The following is a 21,007-nucleotide window of genomic DNA, read 5'->3' as shown; positions in this document are numbered from 1 at the left end:
AAACTTGAATAGAAAATACAGTCCACAGCTTATGCACCATTTCTATTTCAGGGCTGTTACCTCCCCTGCGGAGTTCTCATCTCCCAGCTACTTCCAGCAAAACATATAGATTCCTATCTTCACATTCTCTTCCTCTCCCATTTTGCAACTCTGAAGGGTCATGGATTTGATACATAGTCTTTCTGTGAGGTTCTTACTTGGATAATCTTCTTTCTGTTAATCTTCTCAGGAGTCTGTAGATATGGTGATCAATCCGTTCCCATGAACTGGACTTGTAGAAGAGTGAATGCTTACTGTTCTGAGCACCAGTATCCCCTTCCAATGATGTCCCAAAGCAATCAAGTTCCACTGGAACATAATACAAAGGAGGGGGAATGAGGAATGTCTTCCCACAGATTACACAATTCATGAGTGGGGACCGACTGTGCCCCGAAGTGTCATCGGGTCACGAGAGACATCTTCCCACTGATCAGTATCTATAGCAGGGGTACACGCCTTTTGGTGCCATTCGCATGTCTGTCACATCACACATGCATATATGTTCTGGTGCTGTCCATGCTGCACCGCAAGCATGCCCACTTGCAAGAACCCTGCCAAATGTCTCCTGGCTTTCCAACGAAGCATCTTCAAAGTGAGCTGCAGCCCGCATTGCAATCTCGCCGGGCTTTGCTGCAGGGAGGGGTGCGCGCGCGCGCGCTCGGCTCGGGTCTTCCTCTCCTCGAGATGGTGCTGTGCGCGGCGTCTCGCGGCCTCCGTCCCGGGCTTTACTGCTCGCGCCGGCCCTGCGGCTCCTTTTGTTTTGCGCTCGCGCTCGGCTTTGGCGCTCTCTCGCGCCGCCCTGACCCGGCGGAGCCGCCACCCTCCCCGGACCCTCCGCCTCGCTGTCGTTGGGCTCCGCCGCGGCGCCTCCGCAGCCCCTCGGGACCCTCCTGTCCGGCCGCAAAAGTTTCTCTCGGGAAGGGAAAGCGGATGCACGTGGCCTGAGGGACAGACGGACGGACAGAGCCCCCCATTGTTCAAGAGGAAGAGCGGCTCCCACCTCGCCCAACTTTCTTGCATTCTCTTGCAGGTGGTTCTGGCTTTTCTGGGGAGACAAGTCGGGGTTAGACTTTAGGAGAGACTTAAAGAGCTCCAAGACGGGCTTAACTTCTGCTTGGGAGAGACTTAAAGGGCACCGATACAGGTTTAGCTTGGACTTTAGGCGAGACTTAAAGGGCTCCCAGATGGGTTTAGCTTGGACTTTGGAAGAGGCTTAAAGGGCTCCCAGAAAGGGTTAACTTCTGTTTAGCAGAGACTTAGAAGGCTCCCAGAGAGGCTTAACTTCTGCTTGGGAGAGACTTAAAAGGCACCGATACAAGTTTAGCTTGGACTTTGGGAGAGACATAAAGGGCTCCAAGAAGGGTTTAACTTCTGTTTAGCAGAGGCTTAAAAGGGCTCCCAGAAGGGTTTAGCTTGGACTTTGGGAGAGGCTTAAAGGGCTCCCAGAAGGGTTTAGCTTGGACTTTGGGAGAGACATGAAGGACTTCTAGAAAGAGTTAATTTCTGTTTAGCAGAGGCTTAAAGGGCTCCCAGACGGGTTTAACTTCTGTTTAGCAGAGGCTTAAAGGGTTCCCAGATGGGTTTAGCTTGGACTTTGGGAGAGGCTTAAAGGGCTCCCAGAAGAATTTAACTTGGATTTTTAGGAGAGATTTAAAGAGCTCCGAGACAGGGCTTAACTTCTGTTTCGGAGAGATTTAAAGGGCACCGATACAGGTTTAGCTTGGACTTTGGGAGAGACTTAAAGGGCTCCAAGAAGGGTTTAACTTCTGTTTAGCAGAGGCTTAAAGGGTCTCCAGATGGGTTTAGCTTGGACTTTGGGAGAGACTTAATGGGTTCTCAGACAGGCTTAACTTATGCTTGGGAGAGATTTAAAGGACTCCCAGACGAGTTTAGCTTGGATTTTGGGAGAGACTTAATGGGCTCTCAAACAGGCTTAACTTCTGCTTTGGAGAAACTTAAAGGGCTCCCAGCCGGGTTTACCTTGGACTTTGGGAGAGACATAAAGAGCTCCCAGAAAGGGTTAACTTCTGTTTAGCAGAGACATAAAGGGCTCCCAGAAAGGGTTAACTTCTGTTTAGCAGAGGCTTAAAAGGGCTCCCAGAAGGGTTTAGCTTGGACTTTGGGAGAGACATGAAGGTCTCCCAGACGGATTTAGTTTGGACTTTAGGAGAGACTTAAAGGGCTTCCAGAAGGGTTTAGCTTGGACTTTGGGAGAGGCTTAAAGGGCTCCCAGACGGGTTTAGCTTTGACTTTGGGAGAGACATAAAGGGCTCCCAGATGGATTTAGCTTGGACTTTGGGAGAGACTTAAAGGGCTCTCAAACAGGCGTAACTTCTGCTTGGGAGAAACTTAAAGGGCTTCCAGACGGTTTTAGCTTGGACTTTGGGAGAGACATAAAGGGCTCCCAGAAAGGGTTAACTTCTGTTTAGCAGAGACTTAAACGGCACCCAGACGGGCTTAACTTCTGCTTGGGAGAGACTTAAAGGGCACCGATACAGGTTTAGCTTGGATTTTAGGCAAGACTTAAAGGGCACCGATACAGGTTTAGCTTGGACTTTAGGCAAGACTTAAAGGGCTCCCAGAAGGGTTTAACTTCTGTTTAGCAGAGGCTTAAAGGGCTCCCAGACGGGTTTAGCTTGGAATTTGGGAGAGACTTAAAGGGCTCCCAGAAAGGGTTAACTTCTGTTTAGCAGAGACTTAAAAGGCACCGATACAAGTTTAGCTTGGACTTTGGGAGAGACATAAAGGGCTCCAAGAAGGGTTTAACTTCTGTTTAGCAGAGGCTTAAAAGGGCTCCCAGAAGGGTTTAGCTTGGACTTTAGGAGAGACTTAAAGGGCTTCCAGAAGGGTTTAGCTTGGACTTTGGGAGAGGCTTAAAGGGCTCCCAGAAGGGTTTAGCTTGGACTTTGGGAGAGACATGAAGGACTTCTAGAAAGAGTTATCTTCTGTTTAGCAGATGCTTAAAGGGCTCCCAGACGGGTTTAGCTTGGATTTTGGGAGAGACTTAAAGGGCTCCCAGAAAAGTTTAGCTTGGACTTTAGGAGAGACTTAAAGGGCTCCCAGGACGGGCTTAACTTGGACTTTGGGAGAGACATGAATGTCTCCCAGAAAAGTTTAACTTCTGTTTAGCAGAAACTTACAAGAGCTCACAGACGGGCTTAACTTCTGCTTGGGAGAGACTTAAAAGGCACCGATACAGATTTAGCTTGGACTTTGGGAGAGACGTAAAGGACTCCAAGAAGGGTTTAATTTCTGTTTAGCAGAGGCTTAACAGGGCTCCCAGAGATGTAAAGGTTCCATTGATGTTTCTTGTAACAATGAATATGTTGTACTTTTCAGCTCTTGGGCCCCCTCCCTCCCTGCCCATCATGCCTCGAAAGAAAGTGTCGGCTGGGCTTTGGGATCAGGGCTCTGGGAATGGGGCAGCGCGTCCTACAGGCAGGAAGCAAGCCGGGGCCCGGAGCAGGAAGCGAGGTCGAGAGGAGCGAAGCAGTGACGAGGAGGATCAAGACGGGAGCCCGGGGCCTGATGGAAGCTTGTCCGGAGGCAAACGAGGAGCAGCGAGAGGAGCGAGCAAAGGCCCAGCGATACTCATCGTAACGGAGCCAGAGCACAGCAAGGAGAGGATAGTAAGAAACTCAGAGGGGAAAAACAACTGCTCACCCTTACCCAAAAAGCAGAAAAAAATCAAAGAATTGGAGGTAGTAAGAAACCCCGGGGAGAGGGAGAACAACAACCAAACCCCTCCCAAAATCATATGGCTTATCTCTTCCTAAGATCTGTCTGCTTCAAGACTACTCTTCTCTCTCCCTATCCATAGGGGTTAAGGGCAGAGCCGGCCCGTGAATATTATAAAACCGCAAATAATATTCAGGCCGGCTCTGAACCACTCCCTGCTTCCCCCTGGAATCCCTTAAGCCTTACCTGGTGGTCTAGTGGGTTTTCGGGGCAGGAGTGATCTTCCTACGCTCCTGCCCTGTGCAGATCACTCATAGGAAATGGCTGCCGTGAGCTCCTGTCGTAGTCTCGAGAGACTAAAGGATTCTTGGTGGCCTTAGGTGCAATAGACAAAAAGTCTGCTTGCAAAGGGTAAGACACAATCCAGATGTCTTTCAAACTATTTATCACGAGTGTCCAGGAAGATTGTACCCTTGGATAGCTCCACCAAAAATGAAAAAACGTTCCTCTCTTTCCTTAGTTCCTCCAGCAAAGTTCAGAATTGTTGGGGAACATCCTGGAGAGACGAGCATAAGATACCATTGGTAGAAAATTTTTTTTAACCATTTTCCATTATTGACACTGCTATAGATACTTTGAATAAATGTGGAAACTTCTTGACCGTTGATAGGGTTACCATATGGCTCCACAAAAAGGAGGACGAATTGAGACAATGGAAGTAAAAACCCAGATGTCTCAATCCGTCCTCCTTTTTCTGGAGCCATGTGGGTTATAACTCTTAACCATTGAGGCCTTCTGCAAGTACCTCCTCTCCCTGTACTCAGACGTGTAGCCTTTTCAAACATAGCTTCTTTTGAGTTGAAATCTGTTTTTATTAACAAGAAAGAACCACACACCAACAAATGCAAAATGGCAGATACAACATAGTTGCTTTTAATTCTAATTCCTCCTTCTCCCTACGTCTTATAAAATCCCAGAGCTGATTATGGTGAAACAGGTTTTAGCTGGAGCGCCATATTCATTAACCAGTTTTTCAAAGGATGATAAATGTCCCTTAACCCAATTTTGATTCAGTGCACGTAGAGAGAATTTAGCCCAATTAAGAAAAGTTCTATGATCAGGTTTGTTTTTCATAAAACTTTATTTTTTCACTTCTAACCAGCTTTTTTTTTTTCCTGTTTTTGTATTTAGGGAAACAGTTGGTGTTGGGACTGATTTACTTCAATTTTATTTTTTGTAACCCTTACAGAAACTTGAAGGCTCAAAGTGCAAGGGGCAGTTACTGATATTTGGAGCTACTAACTGGGACCTGATTGGCCGAAAAGAGGTACCTAAGCAGCAAGGTAGGCACCCCTGTAAACTTTTAATAACACTGAACATCTGAGAATATTTCCCTAAAGGAAATATAGGTCATGATTTCACAGTTACAGGGTCTCTCTCCCAAGCAACATCTGCTCTCAGTGCTGGGGCTTTCAACTGTCCTGGGAACTCACACAGCTGGTCAAGTTTTCAGAATATCCACAATGAACATTCAAGAGATTAATTTGGATACAATGGAGTTAGCATATGCAGATTTATCTCATGCATATTCATTTTGGGTAACCTGAAATCTGACTAGCTAGGTGTGTCTCAAGGACTGGTTTTGAGAACTCCTGGTCTAGGGTGATAAGGCAAAGCTTAGCCATGCTCTGCTCTTCAGTGATTACATCTTTAACGGACCAACACAAACAGATCTTGAGACTTAGCTGCGAGCTTTCAAGATCATATAGACGCCTTTCTGTTGCAAAGTGGTCATACGAAAAAGACCTGCTCTTATGATTTTGCTTATCTAGGGTATGGGTAGTGACTTACGTGGCGATGTACATGACACCACTTTACAGAAGGATTCTTCTAAATCGTTCAAGAATCAGTAATCGAACATCTGTGATAGGAAGCACAGCTGTTGTGACTAATTAGCCCTATATCAATGAGCTTATACTTCTGCGTTCTGCCTGGTATCACTGGAAACAAAGACAACATGGATTTAGCCAAGGGAAATTTTGCCTCTCCAATCTACATTTCTTTGAAGGGATGAACTTATGGATAAAGGTCTATAATGTGCATCCGTATTTTCAAAAAACATTTGACAAAGTACCTCATGAACCACTCCTGAGAAAATTAGAGTCGTTGAATAGGAGGTAATGTCTTATTCTTTAGCGCCTCTCCAGGCCGGTACAGTTCACTGATGGGTAATGTCTCACCATGACCAGCAGGTGGAGACTGAGACAAAACCTTAATACAAGTAGCTGTGCTTCCCTCTTATATAACCAGTCTGTTCTTAGTCTCAGCATGTGTGGTAAGCTGTTGCCAGACTTACCTTGCTTAGTGTAGGCCTGTTGGAAGTTCTTTAGTGGCCTTCTTGTCCCCGTCTGGTTCTGGACTGAGCTTGGGTGACCCTTTTAGGGTTTCTTCCAACCTCGGGGGGGGGGTATCACACTCGATGGGTCACGAGTTGAGTCCCTCTCTTCCATTTCCTCCACCTCCCCAAAATTTTCCTAGAGGTGCCTCAGCTGTAATTCTTGCCACCGATACCAGCAAGGCATATGGCTTAGAAACATGACGGCAGATAAAGGCCAAATGGCCCATCTAGTCTGCCCATCCGCAGTAACCATTATCTTTTTCTCTCTCTGAGAGATCCCATGTGCCTATCCCAGGCCTTCTTGAATTCAGACACAGTCTCTGTTTCCACCACCTCTTCCAGGAGATTTTTCCATGCATCTACCACCCTTTCCGTAAAAAAGTATTTCTTCAGATTACCTAGAGAACCAGTGGAGTCTGTTCTGACAAAAAAAAAATCCCGAGGCAGTGCCGGTCTGAAGGGAGTCTTCAATTAACTGTAATTGATTTTTTTGTTCTTAACCGGCACTTTTCTTTCAGCTAGGTCATGTATTGCACAATGAGCACTTTTAAAGGGAAATACTGCTCATGGTGCTCCAGACGTGAGGTTGATGCAGCCGGCCTGTGCTCGCGGTTTGCCAGTCGCTGCAAAGAGGAATCCTCATCTGTTTTGGGTTCTGGCGTCCAGGGATCCCCTTCTCGAGTGTCTCGTATGCCGGCAACTGACAGCGGGGAAGCCCGAGATTCCCCCAGCCGCCGACAGTCAGGGAAATAAGGTTTCCCTTTCCACTGATGCTGGTGGGGACTCCCTTACAATTGCTGCCGGTTTTCCTGCTGTAGAGGCTAGGGCGGTTCAGGCTTCTCAGCCACTACAGGCCTCGGGGATGTTTTTCTTGGTGGCCTTTGCTCCGATTTTGGTGGGAAGCACCTCCATTTTGTCTGCAGGTTCAGGTGACCTTCCCCGTTTTTGAAAGATGGGAGCAGGTTTCTGGTAGGTCCACTGCTTTGGCAGTCAGTCCCATTGGGCTGCCAGGGGGGTTTTCCCCTGATTTTGTTAAGCCTTGTGCAAGGCTTATCTTCAGATGGCGGGGGGTCCCCAGGGGTCTCGCGGTGGGGGGGGTCCTCTCTGTATCCACTCAGGTTTTGCCCCCTCAGCGCCAGTTTTGTCCCCATCTCCTCCTCTTTCATCCAAGTGGCCGAGGGTCTGTTGGAATGATGATTTTTTTTGTATGAGGACCTGGACCCCTTTGGGATACTCTCTGTGGGATGGATGCCACTGGTGGAGGTTTTTCGATTCTGCCAGCTGGCAAGGATGCTTTGGTGATGCGCATCTTTCAACAGGAAGAGCTCCAGCAGCTTATTCTGCAGGTTTCCACAGTGTTGCACTTTGAGGAAGACGGGAAGGAGCCCTCACATGTCATGGACCCCCTCCTTCAGTGGATCTGCTCAGCCTCCTGCTCATTTCATATACATCAGGATATTCAGAATATTGTGCTTTTCAGTGGAAGGCACCAGAGTCGCCCTTTCATTTTGCGCACTCTATGATTCGCCCGTATCACATCCCAGAGGGAGATAGGGATGCCTTGAAGTTGCCGGTTATGGACGCGGTGATTTCGTCAATCAGGGCAGCTGGTCTCCGGAGGAGCCATCTTGGGCGATCAATGTTCTGAAGACCAGAGCCATCCCATAACTCTCTCTTAATTTTCTCAGGAGTTTCTCGTGAGGAACTTTGTCAAAAGCTTTCTGAAAATCTGGAAGCACTACATCAGCCGGCTCTCCTTATCCACATGTTTATTCACACAAGAAGAAATGCAGCAAATTGGTGAGGCAAGATCTCTTCAAAACTTGTAAACATTCATTCTGACTGCAAATTCTGCAAGAAGCTACAAATAATTTGCACAGCAAATGGCTGAATGTTGAAAGGAGGTTATGACGGTTGAAGGCAAAAACCCAAATCTGTAAGTTGCCTATATCTGCTTTGTGAGAGCTGATTACCCCTTATCAAATGTAGAAATACTGATGCTCTGCCTCGGGGCTGAGGGATCCCCATCCGCCATCTACTCTGTGGTGGCTGCAATGCAGTGGGCAGAGTAGGGGTGTTGCATAGGGTGCGATTCTGACTTGGGACACTCCTACCCCTCCCTCTTTTTGAGCTCTGTCTGCTTTAGTTGAAACGTTCTGTGGGAAAACATGACTCATGTCACCAGAAACAAAAGATGAAACTTTTTAATGAATTCGGTTAGAACAGACCAAATCCCATTCTTCTTAGGTGAAAACACAAAAGTTACCAAAGTTCAAACATGTGACCACTTTTAGGCTCATGACTGAAAATCAGCCATTCTCAAATTTCACCCAACTGCTCTACGCCTATGTCTTACCACGCATGGACTACTGCAACACACTACTAGTTGGATATCTGCATCGAACCTACAAAGATTGCAACGTTTGCCTTTTGAAGAACCTGTCTATTCACGACTCAGTCACCCCAGCTCTGGCTGTTGTACACTGGCTACCCATTCGGAAACATTGATCTTTAAAGCTCTTACACTAGCTTTCAAATTCTTCAATAGAATGGACCCATCCTACGTGGCAAAAAAAACTAACAATATACATCCCCAACCGACCCCTGCGATCACAAGCGGAGAGTAGATTGTCCACCCCACCTACACGAACACTCCTACTTCCTTCCCAAATTATGGAACTCAATCCCACCAACCATTAGATCACCGACAGGCTTAGTAAACTTCAGGAAAGCAGTAAAAACCCAGCTTTTTACCTGACTCTTGCAACATGGCCCTAACCTCTATTTCTACCTCAGCAAAATTATCCTGCCACACTGAATGTGCCCTCCACTTGAGAACTAAGTCTCGAGGTGCACACTCGGTGCGAAACTATGCAAGATCTTATCTCCCTACTACATGTACCCACACCATAAATGCCAAAATCTGTCCTATACTTCAAATGTATTGTAATTCTAGCTGCTTTACTTCTAGGGCCTATCGGTTGCCATGCTACTGTGCTCAGCCCCCAGATCGTGTATTCATCTCTCCATGCAGTTTATAAGAATTATCCCTCTGCTGCTGTTCTTCCCTTGAATCTGCTGCTCTGAAGATCTATGTGAATTTGCATCCTTGTTGCCCATCGTTGGCCATGCTACCGTGCTCAGTACCCAAAACATGTACATAGGAATTTCGACTCCTGCTCTTCATCCTTTTGATTAGTTGTTCTGTTTATCTAATCTAATCTTCCATTTGTAAGTCGCACAAAACTGAACAAGTTCTAGGCGACTGATCCAGAGATCAGGAGGGGAAACAGAGAAGGGAGAGGAACTAAGGGGGGAAGAAAGGACAAGAGGAGGGGACTGGATAGAGGGAGAGGAGCTAAAACAGTAACAATAAGCATTAGTTTTCAGTTTTGGGGGGAATGTGGTGTAGTTGGTCTCCTTCCTGGTTGCTTCAGGGAGGTCATTCCATGTTTTTACTCCCAGATAGATTAGCATGGAATGGAAGATTTGCTTGTAGTGGAGGTTCTTTGTGGATGGCAAGTTTAGCTGAATTCTGTTAAGGACCAAGCTGATATATAGTTTATTAGAATTTTTTTAATTAGAATATATGAAGTTGTAATCTTGTTGCTAAACCTTCCACTGTGTATGTAAACTTGTAACCCATTCTGGGCTCTTCTGGGATGACGGGCTAGAAGTTCGACTAAATAAATAAATAAATAAAATTTTGCATCTGTGACTTAGTCATGTTTCCCTAAGGATAGTGTCACACATGCTTTCGCCACACTCAAAAGTGTGGATGTACATTGACTGTTGGAGTCCTCTTTCTAGCTGCTTAAAGTGATAACTTTGCTCTAATTCTCAAAGCTTTTGCATGTTTTTATTTTTCTCCAGCTGCCTACCGTCATCTTGGTCAGAACCTGTGGGGGCCTCATAGGTATGGGTGCCTGTCGGGAATTCATGTACAAACGGTGGTCTCTGGACCATGTTCTGCTCATAGTCTCCTCATCACCACAGAGGGGAAACTCTGGAGCTGGGGTGAGTCATTTGGAGCACCTAAGTATTGGTCCTTTCACTGTCTAGCAGATTTTAACACACTTATCCTAGGACCTTGCCTTGAATTTGTCAAGTAGGCACTTCTCTGGAAGTTGTGGCGAGGTTCTTCAGACAGGTATTTACTTTGTGTGTGTCCAGAGAAATTGCCTGCTCTTTGCTGATTTCGTACACTTTTATGTTTGAGTCTGGTGACGATTCCTGCTCATCTGTGTCACAGGCTTAATCACCAGTTAGTAGAGAAAACCTTCCCTCTGCTGGCGCAGATGCCATGTGTACAAAGGAAGAGGATTCTCGGCCAACAGCGACAATTTCCTGCTAGGAAGAGGGTTGCTCTTGTTGTGATTGATGCCTGGGAATCGGTCTCTGCTGTGCTATTCTGGGCACCTTTTAAATGATAAGTGGGAAATGGTGGTTAGAGATTTGGCCCAAAGATAATTTGCCAAAATGTATACATCGAAACCAAAAAACAGTTGGCAACAAAATTCCAGTCCCACTCAGAACAAACACTGGTGTCTATATCCAACCAAAACGTCAATGTTGATATAAAGACTTCAGTACGGTTAAACCAAATGCATCGTTTTTCAATTTATTACCCCGGGCAGACAACTCCTAGGTGACTAGCATCAGACAATTTGTCTAAATAAATCCTGCCTGGTACATCATTAAGTCTTATTCATTTTCAATTATTTTAACTATTGATCATAAAATATCTGTGTCAAAACTTTTTCTCAAAAAGGCACACAGTATTGTTTCGATGAGAGGGAGACAAATAGTTATAAATCCCCAAACTGTCCAATGATTTGCTTAAATAATTTACTTGATGTGAAAAAAATCACCAAAATAAATGATACAGTAAAAATGTTGTGACCATAAAAACGATCCAACTTATCAGAGTCCCATAGGAATACTGTCACCACTCGGTCACGAGAGAGAGACAAATAGTTATAAATCCACTCAGTCACTAGTGGTGACAGCAGCCCTTTGGGACTCAGATAAGTTGGATCGTTTTTATGGTCACAACATTTTTATTGTATGTTACCAGTGGTTTGCCTCAAGGTTCTGTTCTTGGGCCTGTTCTTTTTTTGAAAATATATTTTATTAAAGTTTCAAACACAAACATAGGCAAAACAGCAAGAACACCATATATAATCAGTCAACAAACAAGTGCAAAAGCCAACCGCACCTCCCAATTCTAGTATCAACAAACTCAACTGTCCAGAGTCAAAAATGGGCACCAATTCAAGGGTTCAACAGGTAAGGCCTGTTCTTTTTAACATTTTTGTAAGTGATATTGCTGAATGGCTGTTGGGGAAGATTTTTCTCTTTGCGGGGGATACCAAAATCTGCAATAGAGTAGACACCCCGAATGGTGTGAATAACATGAAGAAAGCAAAACTTGAAGAATGGTCTGAAGTTTGGCAGCTAAAATTTAATGCTAAGAAATGCAAGGTCATGCATTTGGGCTGCAAAAACCCGAAGGAACGGTACAGTTTAGGGAATGAATAACTGTATGTGATGATCTTAAGAAAATAAGAATTGCCACTGCTGGATCAGACCAGTGGTCCATTGTGCTCAGCAGTCCGCTCTTATGTTCTTAAGATCATCACATACACAAACACAGTAGTAGCAGAGGACAATCACAGCAGACAGAGGACATACACACAAGCAACAGGGGTAGCAGGTTTAAAATCAAGAAAAGGACTTCACAGTAACACCAAGGATGCTACACAGATTCCTACACAAAGAGAAGCCACTTCAGACAACAGACCGGCAAGCAGACAGCAATGAATATAGTAGACAGAAGCAGGATGTTGAGCTACCCAGTTTTCTGCACCGTTTGCCATATGTATTCAAGGAACTGGAGGGACTGAAGAAGCAAGTCAGACTCCTGGAGGGCAGAATATTGTTGCTAGAAGCACTTCGAGCAGTGGAAGAGGAGGACAGAGAAAACCATTGAGGAAGAAGTCAGGGAGTTAGAGAAGTTCATCGAGCAGGCATACAGGGAGGCCATGGAAAATCACCAACAACAGTGGAGCTGCCAAGATACACCAGTGAGTGAGGACCACCTGGAAGACAACCACAAGGAAGAAATAGGTGGTGCAGCAGCGAGACCTGGAAACAGTGGAGGGAACCCACAGGAAGACGAGTCCAGTGCAAGCCAATGCCAGGATGAGGGAAGATGGAAGTGCACAGAGGACACGGACCTATGGCTGCAGAGATGGTCATACCCCAGGGACACGGACTTGAGGCAAGAGAAGACAGAGAGGACAGCAATCGTCATGGGGGATTCCATCATCAGACAAGTCAACAGCCAATTTTTTAGACTGTCCTCCTAAAGGAGCCCAGAATGGGTTGCAAAGTACATCCATAATAATCCAGACAAAACAGAGAATCCTTGGTGAGATTAGGTGGCGTAGCGGGAGGAAGACAGGATCGGTTGGTGACCTGCCTACTGGGAGCCAAGGTAGAAGATATAGTGAGCTGCATCGACAGGATCATCGACAACATGGAAGAGGAAGATACAGCGGTGGTGATCCATGTGAAGACAAACAACGTGAGCAACAGGAACTACAGCAGAGAAGAACCAGTTCCGGATACTAGAAGAGAAGCTGAAGACCAGAAAGCCGAGGGTAGCATTCTCAGAGATCCTGCCAGTACCCAGGGCCAACGAGAAGAGGCAGACGGAGCTGCAAGCAGTCAACGTATGGATGAGGCACTGGTGTGAGGAAGAAGGATTCCACTTCGTGCGCAACTGGATGACATTCTGGGGGAAGAGCAAGCTATTCAGGAAGGATGAACTTCACCTCAGTGGAGACAAAACGAGGCTACTTGCAAGCAACATCAGGAGAGAAATTGAGAAGTTTTTAAACTAGGAAGAAGGGGAAAGCTGACAGTCAATCAAGAGTCAATGGTTCGGGAACTGGTATACCCAGAGGATACCGTGCAGGAAGATAATGGGGAAGACTCACCAGATCATAAGCAAGACAGAAATCCTGACGGATCGAAAGGGACACAAGGGAAGGAAATGCAAGAAAGTAACAGGCCTCAAACTCAAGTGTATGTACACGAACGCAAGGAGTCTAAGGAATAAGATGGGGGAATTGGAAGCTATGGCACAAAAAGATAACCTTGACATCGGCATCACAGAACCATAGTGGAACGAGGAAAACATCTGGGACACTGTGCTACCGGGATACCAACTATATCTCAGAGACAGAGTAGGTCAAAAAGGTAGGGGTATTGCTCTATACGTCAAAGAGGGAATTGAGTCTACCGGAGAGAACATGCCAGAAACGAAAAATAAAGTAGAGTCTCTATGGACCAAAATTCCGGGAATAAATGGAATGGAAACGAAGATCAGCATCTACTACTGACCCCCAGGGCAGTCCGAAGAAATTGATGGAGAAATGACGGACGAGATTAAACACAACTGCAAGGGAGGCAACGCAATTATCATGGGTGACTTCAATTATCCGGGGATAGACTGGAACCTAGGCACCTCCGGCTGCAGTAGGGAGACCAAGTTCCTGGATGCTGTAGGCGATTGCTTCTTGGAACAACTTATCAAGGAAAATACGAGAGGAAATGCAATTCTGGACTTAATTCTAAATGGACTACGAGGTCCGGCACAAGGTGTAGAAGGGACGCTGGGAAGCAGTGATCACAATATGATCCATTTTAACCTGAACACAGGGGCAAAACATCGATCCAGAACGACAGCCATGGCACTGAACTTCCGAAAAGGGAATTACAAAGGGATGAAACTCATGGTGGGGAAGAAGATTAAGAAGTGAATGAGCACTGTAAAAATGCTAGAACAAGCATGGTCCCTTTTTAAGGACATAGTCACTGAGGCGCAAAATCAATATATACCGCATATCAACAAGGGATCCAAGAAGAAGGAGCTGGCATGGCTCACTGTAGCAGTGAAGGAAGCGATCAGAGACAAGAAGACTTGTTTAAGGAATGGAAAAGGTCAAAAACGGATGAAAACTGGAAAAAGCACAAACAACATCAAAGCAGGCGCCATAAGGCGGTAAGGGGCCAAAAGAGACCAAACAGGTTGAAAAGGTGACGGCAAAAGCTAGAAGGATAGGAAGGGTGCATAGGAAGAGAGGTATGGCCAATAGGAAAAAGGAGGTATTGATGCCCCTTTATAAGACTCTGGTGAGACCTCATTTAGAATATTGTGTACAGTTCTGGGGGCCAGAAATATATTAAAAGATGGAGTTGGTCCAGAGGAAGGCGACTAGAATGGTGCGTATGGGGACAGACTCAAAGATCTCAATATGTATACTTTGGAGGAAAGACGGGAGAAAAGGAAATATGATAGAGATGTTTACATGTCTATGTGGCATAAATGCACATGAGTATTGGCAAATTCCTGGTGGAACTTGGTCATTTCCTTGTGACTCCTATTATTAAAAACTCTTAGGAGTCTGTTTCCTTGACTGCCAACTACAGACCTATTGCCAACATACCATTCTTTCTTAAACTAATGGAAGGACTGGTTAACATCGATCTCATGAAATACTTAGAGAAGTTCAGAATCCTACATGACTCTTGTCTGGCTTTCGTACAAATTATAGTACCGAAACAGTTTTAGCCTCTTTGACTGATCATCTTTTCCATTTGTTCTCCCAGGGAAAAAGCACATTGGTACTGCAGCTTGACTTGAGCAGTGCCTTTGACCTTATTGATTTTGACATTCTTCTTAGATGCCTTGATATTATCGGCATTTCCGGTACTAAATTGGTTTACGGGTTTCCTAAAAAACTGTATTTACCAGGTCTACAGTGAAGGAACTTTCTCTCAGGCGTGGTCTAATTCCTGCGGAGTACCACAGGACTCCCCACTTCTCCCCTTCACTCTTCAATATCTATATGGCGTCATTGGGAAATATGTTATCCGATTTTAAAACTGAAATCGTATATATATGCGGATGACATTACAATTATTATTCTCATAACCTCACTGACCCATCTGTCCTTACCAAGGTAGAACACAATACAAAATCTAAACTAAAACTCAGATTTTTTTTTTGGGCAAGTCCTAATAACTAGATCATGAATAACCTCCCTGAGATTAAATGGGTCAGATTACCCAATTAATCCCACAATCAAAATCCTTGGAGTCATCCTGGACCGAAGCCTGACTTCTGAAGATCACACTAATGCTCAGGTTAAAAAATATTTTTTCACTTTATGGAAACTTCGTACCATCAAACGTTATTTTGATTCCTTTCGACTGCTGGTTCAATCTTTGATCTTAAGTACCTTAGACTATTGCAATATTATATACTTAGGATCTTTTAAGAAAACCATCAAACGACTGAGAATTGTCCAGAATTCTGCAGTCCGTCTCATTTATGGCCTCAAGAAATCGGATCATGTAAGCTCATATTACTGAAAAGTATAGTGGCTGCCTGTGGAAGCAAGGGTCGTCTTTAAGTTTGCTTGCATTTGCTTCAAAACCATGTCAAGTTCATCCCCAATCTCATCACTTCGAATTTCCAGGCACAACTTGTACACGTGGTGCCAACTTGTTGACTTTCCCATCCTTGAAGGGTACAAGAGATTCCTTGATAGAACATTATCATTCCAAGCAGGCAAATGGAATAAATGTCTAACCAACTATTTCAAATGAACTCTCTTATCAAACTTTTAGGAAGTCAATCAAAACTTATCTCTTTGATCCATTTCTCTGACTCCACTTCTGCCTTGATGCATTTCTAAAACACTTCCAGACAAATTTGATTAACTTTAACATGCTAATGTAATTTTCGAAAGTTTTCTGTAATATCTCTTCCTCTGTAAACCACTCTGAACTGTTTGTGGTATTGCGGTATATCAAAATAAAGTTATTATTATTTCAATTGAAAGGAAGCGCCGGAATGAGAGGACATAGAATGAGCTTAAGAGGTGATAGGCTGAGGAGTAATCTAATAATAATTCATTTTGTATTCCGCCATACCCAGGGAGTTTTAGGTGGTTCACAGCAGTTAATCAAAAATACATATTCTCTCTAAGGAATACTTTTTTACAGAAAGGGTGGTAGATGCGTGGAACAGTCTCCTGGAAGAGGTGGTGGAGAAAGGGACTGTGTCTGAATTCAAGAAAGTGTGGATAGGCATGTGGGATCACTTAAGTACAGGAAGAAATAATGGTTACTGCAGATGGGCAGACTTTGGCATTAGAGGGAGTGTAAGAGATGCACCCTGGATTCATTCATTCTCTCTCCCTCCCTCCACAGCAACGGAGGAGACAAGTTGGACATGGGGTGAAAGAGAGAGGAAGAAATGATGTACAGGGGTAAAAAGGGAGATGGATCCAGGGGCAGAAGGGAGGGAGGATGCTGGACCATGGTAGGGGGATGGAATGGAAGGGACAGGGAGATTTCAGGCTTTAAGTGTGGGGAATGGAGAAAGAGGGAGCAGATGCTGGGCTGGAAGGGTGAAGGGAGAGAAAAGATGAAAACGGTGGGACAGGAGAGGAAGTTTGACAGGGAAATGAATGAGCAGAAGATAGTGATCACTGTGGGTAAAAATATGGTAATGCGTAGTAGACTGAAGATGGAAGGGAACAGAAGAGTGGGTGAGGTGGAAATTTGATAGATAGCTGAAAGATAAAGAGGAAAAAGATTTTCTTATTTTAAATGTGAGGTTCTGTTAATATTTTCTAGGTCGTAATGAGAAAGGTCAGCTGGGACATGGAGATACAAAGCGAGTGGATGCCCCCAAACAGATTGAGTCTCTGAGCACCGAAGTGTTTGTGTCGGCAGCCTGTGGAAGAAACCATACGTTGGCACTGACAGGTACAAGGGACGGCATGTTGAAGGGGTCCTTCCTAACACCCAGGTTTTGTATTTCCAACTATAACAAAATAGTAATTCAGACTCTCTTGCAAATCAGAAACCGGCTTGGTGTTTGCCTTTGGAGAGAACAAGATGGGACAGCTGGGAATAGGTAATCAAACGGATGCCATTCCAAGTCCTACACAGGTAGGTGTCTCACTGAGATTTAAACTTCTTTCCACAATATATCTAACACAGTTGGATTGTTTGTTTGCTTGGCTGGAGGAAGCCCAGGTCTTAATCTCAATGGAAGGTAGAAATGTTTAAATATTTGAAAAGTAATTTTTTCCATAGATAGGGAAATCATTGCTAGAGAATGTGGTAAAAGTATTTAGCTTAGCATGGTTTAAAAAAAAAAAAAAGGCTTGGAAAGTCTTATTAAGATGGACTTGGGGAAATTCACTGCTTATTCCTAGGATAAGCAGCATAAGATCTATTTTACTCTTTGGGATCTTGCCAGAAACTTGTGACCTGGATATTGGGCTTGATGGACCTTCAGTCTGTCCCAGTATGGCAGCTCTTGCTCTTATGTAGAATGAAATGCGCATTAGAGTCTGAAAGGGGCAGAGCATCAGGTGTGGAGGTGTTTGAGGGAGGGAGGGAGGGAGGGTGCATGGTGGGGAAATGTGTCTCACATAATTATTTCCAATCCTTATGTTGTTTGGGGAGGGGGTTCTTATGTATTGTGGATGAGAGTTTGAAGAGTGATCCTCCAGCTTCTAAATAGTGGTGGTTTTTATACTGCAGAAGCTGGTTTTGCTTCTCCCATACAAATGTATTGGGACAATTTTGGAGAGAACTTATTTCTCTAAAACCTTTTGTCCGATCTGAGGAAGAGATAATGATTACTTCGGATGGGCAGACTGAATAGGCCATTTGACCTTTATCTGCCATCATGTTTCTATAACCATAAAGTTCTATGTCCTCACAAGGCAGGTGTAAAGAGCCTTAGCCTAAAGAAAGAGGAGATGCAAATGTTAAGAGCCTTAGCCAATAGGGAGAGGAGGAGATAGTGGATGCTGCGAATGGGCCATTTGGCCTTTATCTGCCATCAGGTTTCTTTAATCATAAAGCTCTATGACATAACAATGCAGGTGTAAAGAGCCTTAGCCTATAGGAAGAGGAGATGCAAACGTTAAGAGCCTTAGCCAATAGGAAGAGGAAGAGGTAATGGTTACTGCGGATGGGCAGACTGGATGGGCCATTTGTTCTTTATCTGCCATCATGTTTCTCTGTTTTTCTAACCATAAAGCTCTATGACCTCACAATGCAGGTGTAAAGAGCGTTAGCCTATAGGAAGAGGAGATGCAAATGTTAAGAGCCTTAGCCAATAGAGAGAGGAGGAGATAGTGAATGCTGTGGATGGGCCATTTGGCCTTTATCTGCCATCATGTTTCTATAACCATAAAGCTCTATGACCTCACAATGCAGGTGTAAAGAGCCTTAGCCTAGAGGAAGAGGAGATGCAAATGTTAAGAGCCTTAGCCAATAGGGAGAGGAGGAGATAGTGGATGCTGTGGATAGGCTATTTGGCCTTTATCTGCCGTCATGTTTCTATCTGGCCCATTTTCTGTCTTGATGATGTGTTTTTCACCTGTTGTTCACCATGTCAGATTTGGTTGTGTTAATTAAATTTTAGGAGAGTTATTTTGCCACTGATTAGGGCTGGCATTCAGACTTCAGGAGTTAGCAGGGTTGACACCCGCGGTGATACAGAGCCTGGATGTTCAATGCTAGGCGGTTTCCAGTGACTAGTTTATTTTGGGCTGCTATAAACTTATCCGGTAAGTTGATATTAAGCACTGTCCAGCTAAATTTATAATGACCAATGATAGACCAGCAATTTACGTGTCCATTCTGACCGCTGAACTTAGTGCTTTAAATTCACGGTCATCAAGTGATTAGCCGGCTTAGAACTATTTAACTAGCCAGGAGCCATTCCTGGCCAGTTATGTAGCACTGAATATTGGGTGGGTTGTTTATTTTCTTTCCAACATCCACTTGGTGGTTAAGAATAACAATTAAATTGCACATCCTTCATTCACCCCCTTTGCATTGCTGCTAGTGCTTGTGCCTTGATTTTTTTGCATACCTGGGAGGCAGTCTTCAAAATGCTCTTGATGTGGGTAAATTACACGTTTACCTGTATTAAAAACCTTGCAGATTTGTCCTGTCTGTGGCCTCACGGAGTGTAGGATTTTCCCGTGCCTTTTGCACACCGCACTGAGCCTTTAGACTGTCCTCTGATGTTTTTTCTAAAGCTGTGTTTGCCTTTGTTTTAGATTCTTTACAATGGTCAACCAATCACCAAAGTGTCCTGTGGAGCGGAGTTCAGCATGATCATGGATTGCAAAGGAAACCTCTACTCTTTTGGGTGCCCTGAGTATGGACAGCTGGGTAGGGCTGCTCTATAGACCACTTAAACTGACTATAACATCTGGGCTTAGAATAGATGAGGTGATGAGAGCCAGAGAGCTGGCAGTAGGCAGAAGATGAAGGAGTCAAACTTTCAGCCTTCCCAGTGGTTTCTGCTTCAGTGTTCACTCCAAACCTAGGCTTTCTGGGTACGACCCAGTCACAGTGGTTCAGTTGTCAGATACATATTGATTTCTATTTACAGCATAATTTGTTCCAGAAGCGTACTTGTAATCCAAAACGCTCGTATATCATTGGAAATAATGGAAACTCAGATGATTTGTTCCAAAACCCAAAAACTTGAATAGAAAATATACTGTACGTACTTGTATTGCTCGTTTACAACAGTCACTACATTCCCGCAGCATATTGAGATTAGGTGGGAACTCGGGGAATTGGGTAGGACTGTGTAGACTTTGGGCGCTGGCAGAATGAGTAGGGGTTCAGGGACTGCAGCAGTGAAGGCGAGGCCAGGATATATCGGGCTAGGGTAAATCGTGTGATGCAAGACAATGTTTGTTGATCAAGTCAAAATGTTATCCAATGTTTTGCTCGTTTTGAAAAACACTCTCACACCAAGTTACTCGCAATCCAATATGCAGATTCCCACCTAAGGAATAGCCTTTGTTCCAAGTTTATTAAAAAGGTCTTATACCGCCTCATCAGGCTTGACAAGAAATACAAGTTATTTTACAGGACTTATAAGAATAGACATTACTACAAGCAAGTTTAGTACAGAGGTAAATAAAATGTCTTGGACAAATTGGAACAATTGGGAAAGGAGTAGATAGAACTACATTCTTGAAAGAACGAAAAAGGGGAAATACGAAAGGAGGGGGAAGAATGAGCATTAGTAAAGAAAAATAAAAGTCATTAAAATGTTCTTAAAAGGACAGTTGTAGTCCTTGAACAAGAAGGCTTTTAATTTGGACTTAAAATAATTTTGCTATGACTCTTCTCTTAAATAATTTGGGGTGGAATTCCAGAGTGAAGGGACAGTAACCGCGAAAATGTTAGATCGCATAGGGGTTAATGCGCTCTAACGTTTGCTGATTGTCCCAATATTGAAATATTTTTCATACCCAGCGAGATGTCAGAGGGTGGTCAGGAATTTCAGCGTTTGACCTCACCATACCACTTCCATACTTCTACTGGAAGCAGTGAGAGTTTCACCATTTGGTAAACGGTGCGGGGGAATTCACCCTGAGCGGTGATCCATAAGAGAAGAAGCACAAACTGTCCAAAACCTTTTAACATTGCATGGAACCACGTAATATATCTTTAAAGTCGTTTACACTGAATGCGAAAAGGCTGGTTTGAAAGCGTGTTTTGCAAACAAGTTACAAAGACTGAGCAATGAAAATACTTTCCTGAGCACAGACTGGGTGGCCAGTATTGTCTCTCAGAATAGTTTATAACCTCATTCATCGTGTCACAGAATTTGCAGCATTAAATTTCAGTTTTCAAAATAAGGGGAGATTCATGTCCAACTCCTAGCCTAGTTTTTGGGGGATTGTTTTTTTTTTTTTTGGGGGGGGGGTGTTTTAGTAGTTTTAACAATACAGTCAGTATTCAAAAATACTTACCTGC

The 21,007-nt window shown here is 44.3% G+C and overlaps 1 protein-coding gene across 1 annotated transcript in view; it reads left to right on the top strand.

Annotated features, from left to right (window-relative positions):
• The first annotated feature begins 735 nt into the window (after positions 1-735).
• RCC2 (regulator of chromosome condensation 2) overlaps positions 736-21,007 on the top strand; it is a 37,134-nt gene continuing 16,862 nt past the window's right edge. Inside the window, exons 1-7 of the mRNA XM_033921713.1 lie at positions 736-1,069; positions 3,379-3,668; positions 4,967-5,060; positions 9,989-10,132; positions 16,832-16,963; positions 17,061-17,149; positions 19,285-19,399. Coding sequence (XP_033777604.1) covers positions 3,408-3,668; positions 4,967-5,060; positions 9,989-10,132; positions 16,832-16,963; positions 17,061-17,149; positions 19,285-19,399 — 835 coding nt within the window. The 5' untranslated portion in view covers positions 736-1,069; positions 3,379-3,407. The remainder of the gene's footprint in view (positions 1,070-3,378; positions 3,669-4,966; positions 5,061-9,988; positions 10,133-16,831; positions 16,964-17,060; positions 17,150-19,284; positions 19,400-21,007) is intronic.

This window comes from Geotrypetes seraphini, chromosome 15 (genome assembly GCF_902459505.1).
Source record: "Geotrypetes seraphini chromosome 15, aGeoSer1.1, whole genome shotgun sequence".
Lineage (NCBI taxonomy): Eukaryota > Metazoa > Chordata > Amphibia > Gymnophiona > Dermophiidae > Geotrypetes > Geotrypetes seraphini.
The sequence above is the reverse complement of the archived record's forward strand: the minus strand, read 5'-3'. Positions and strand labels throughout refer to the sequence as shown.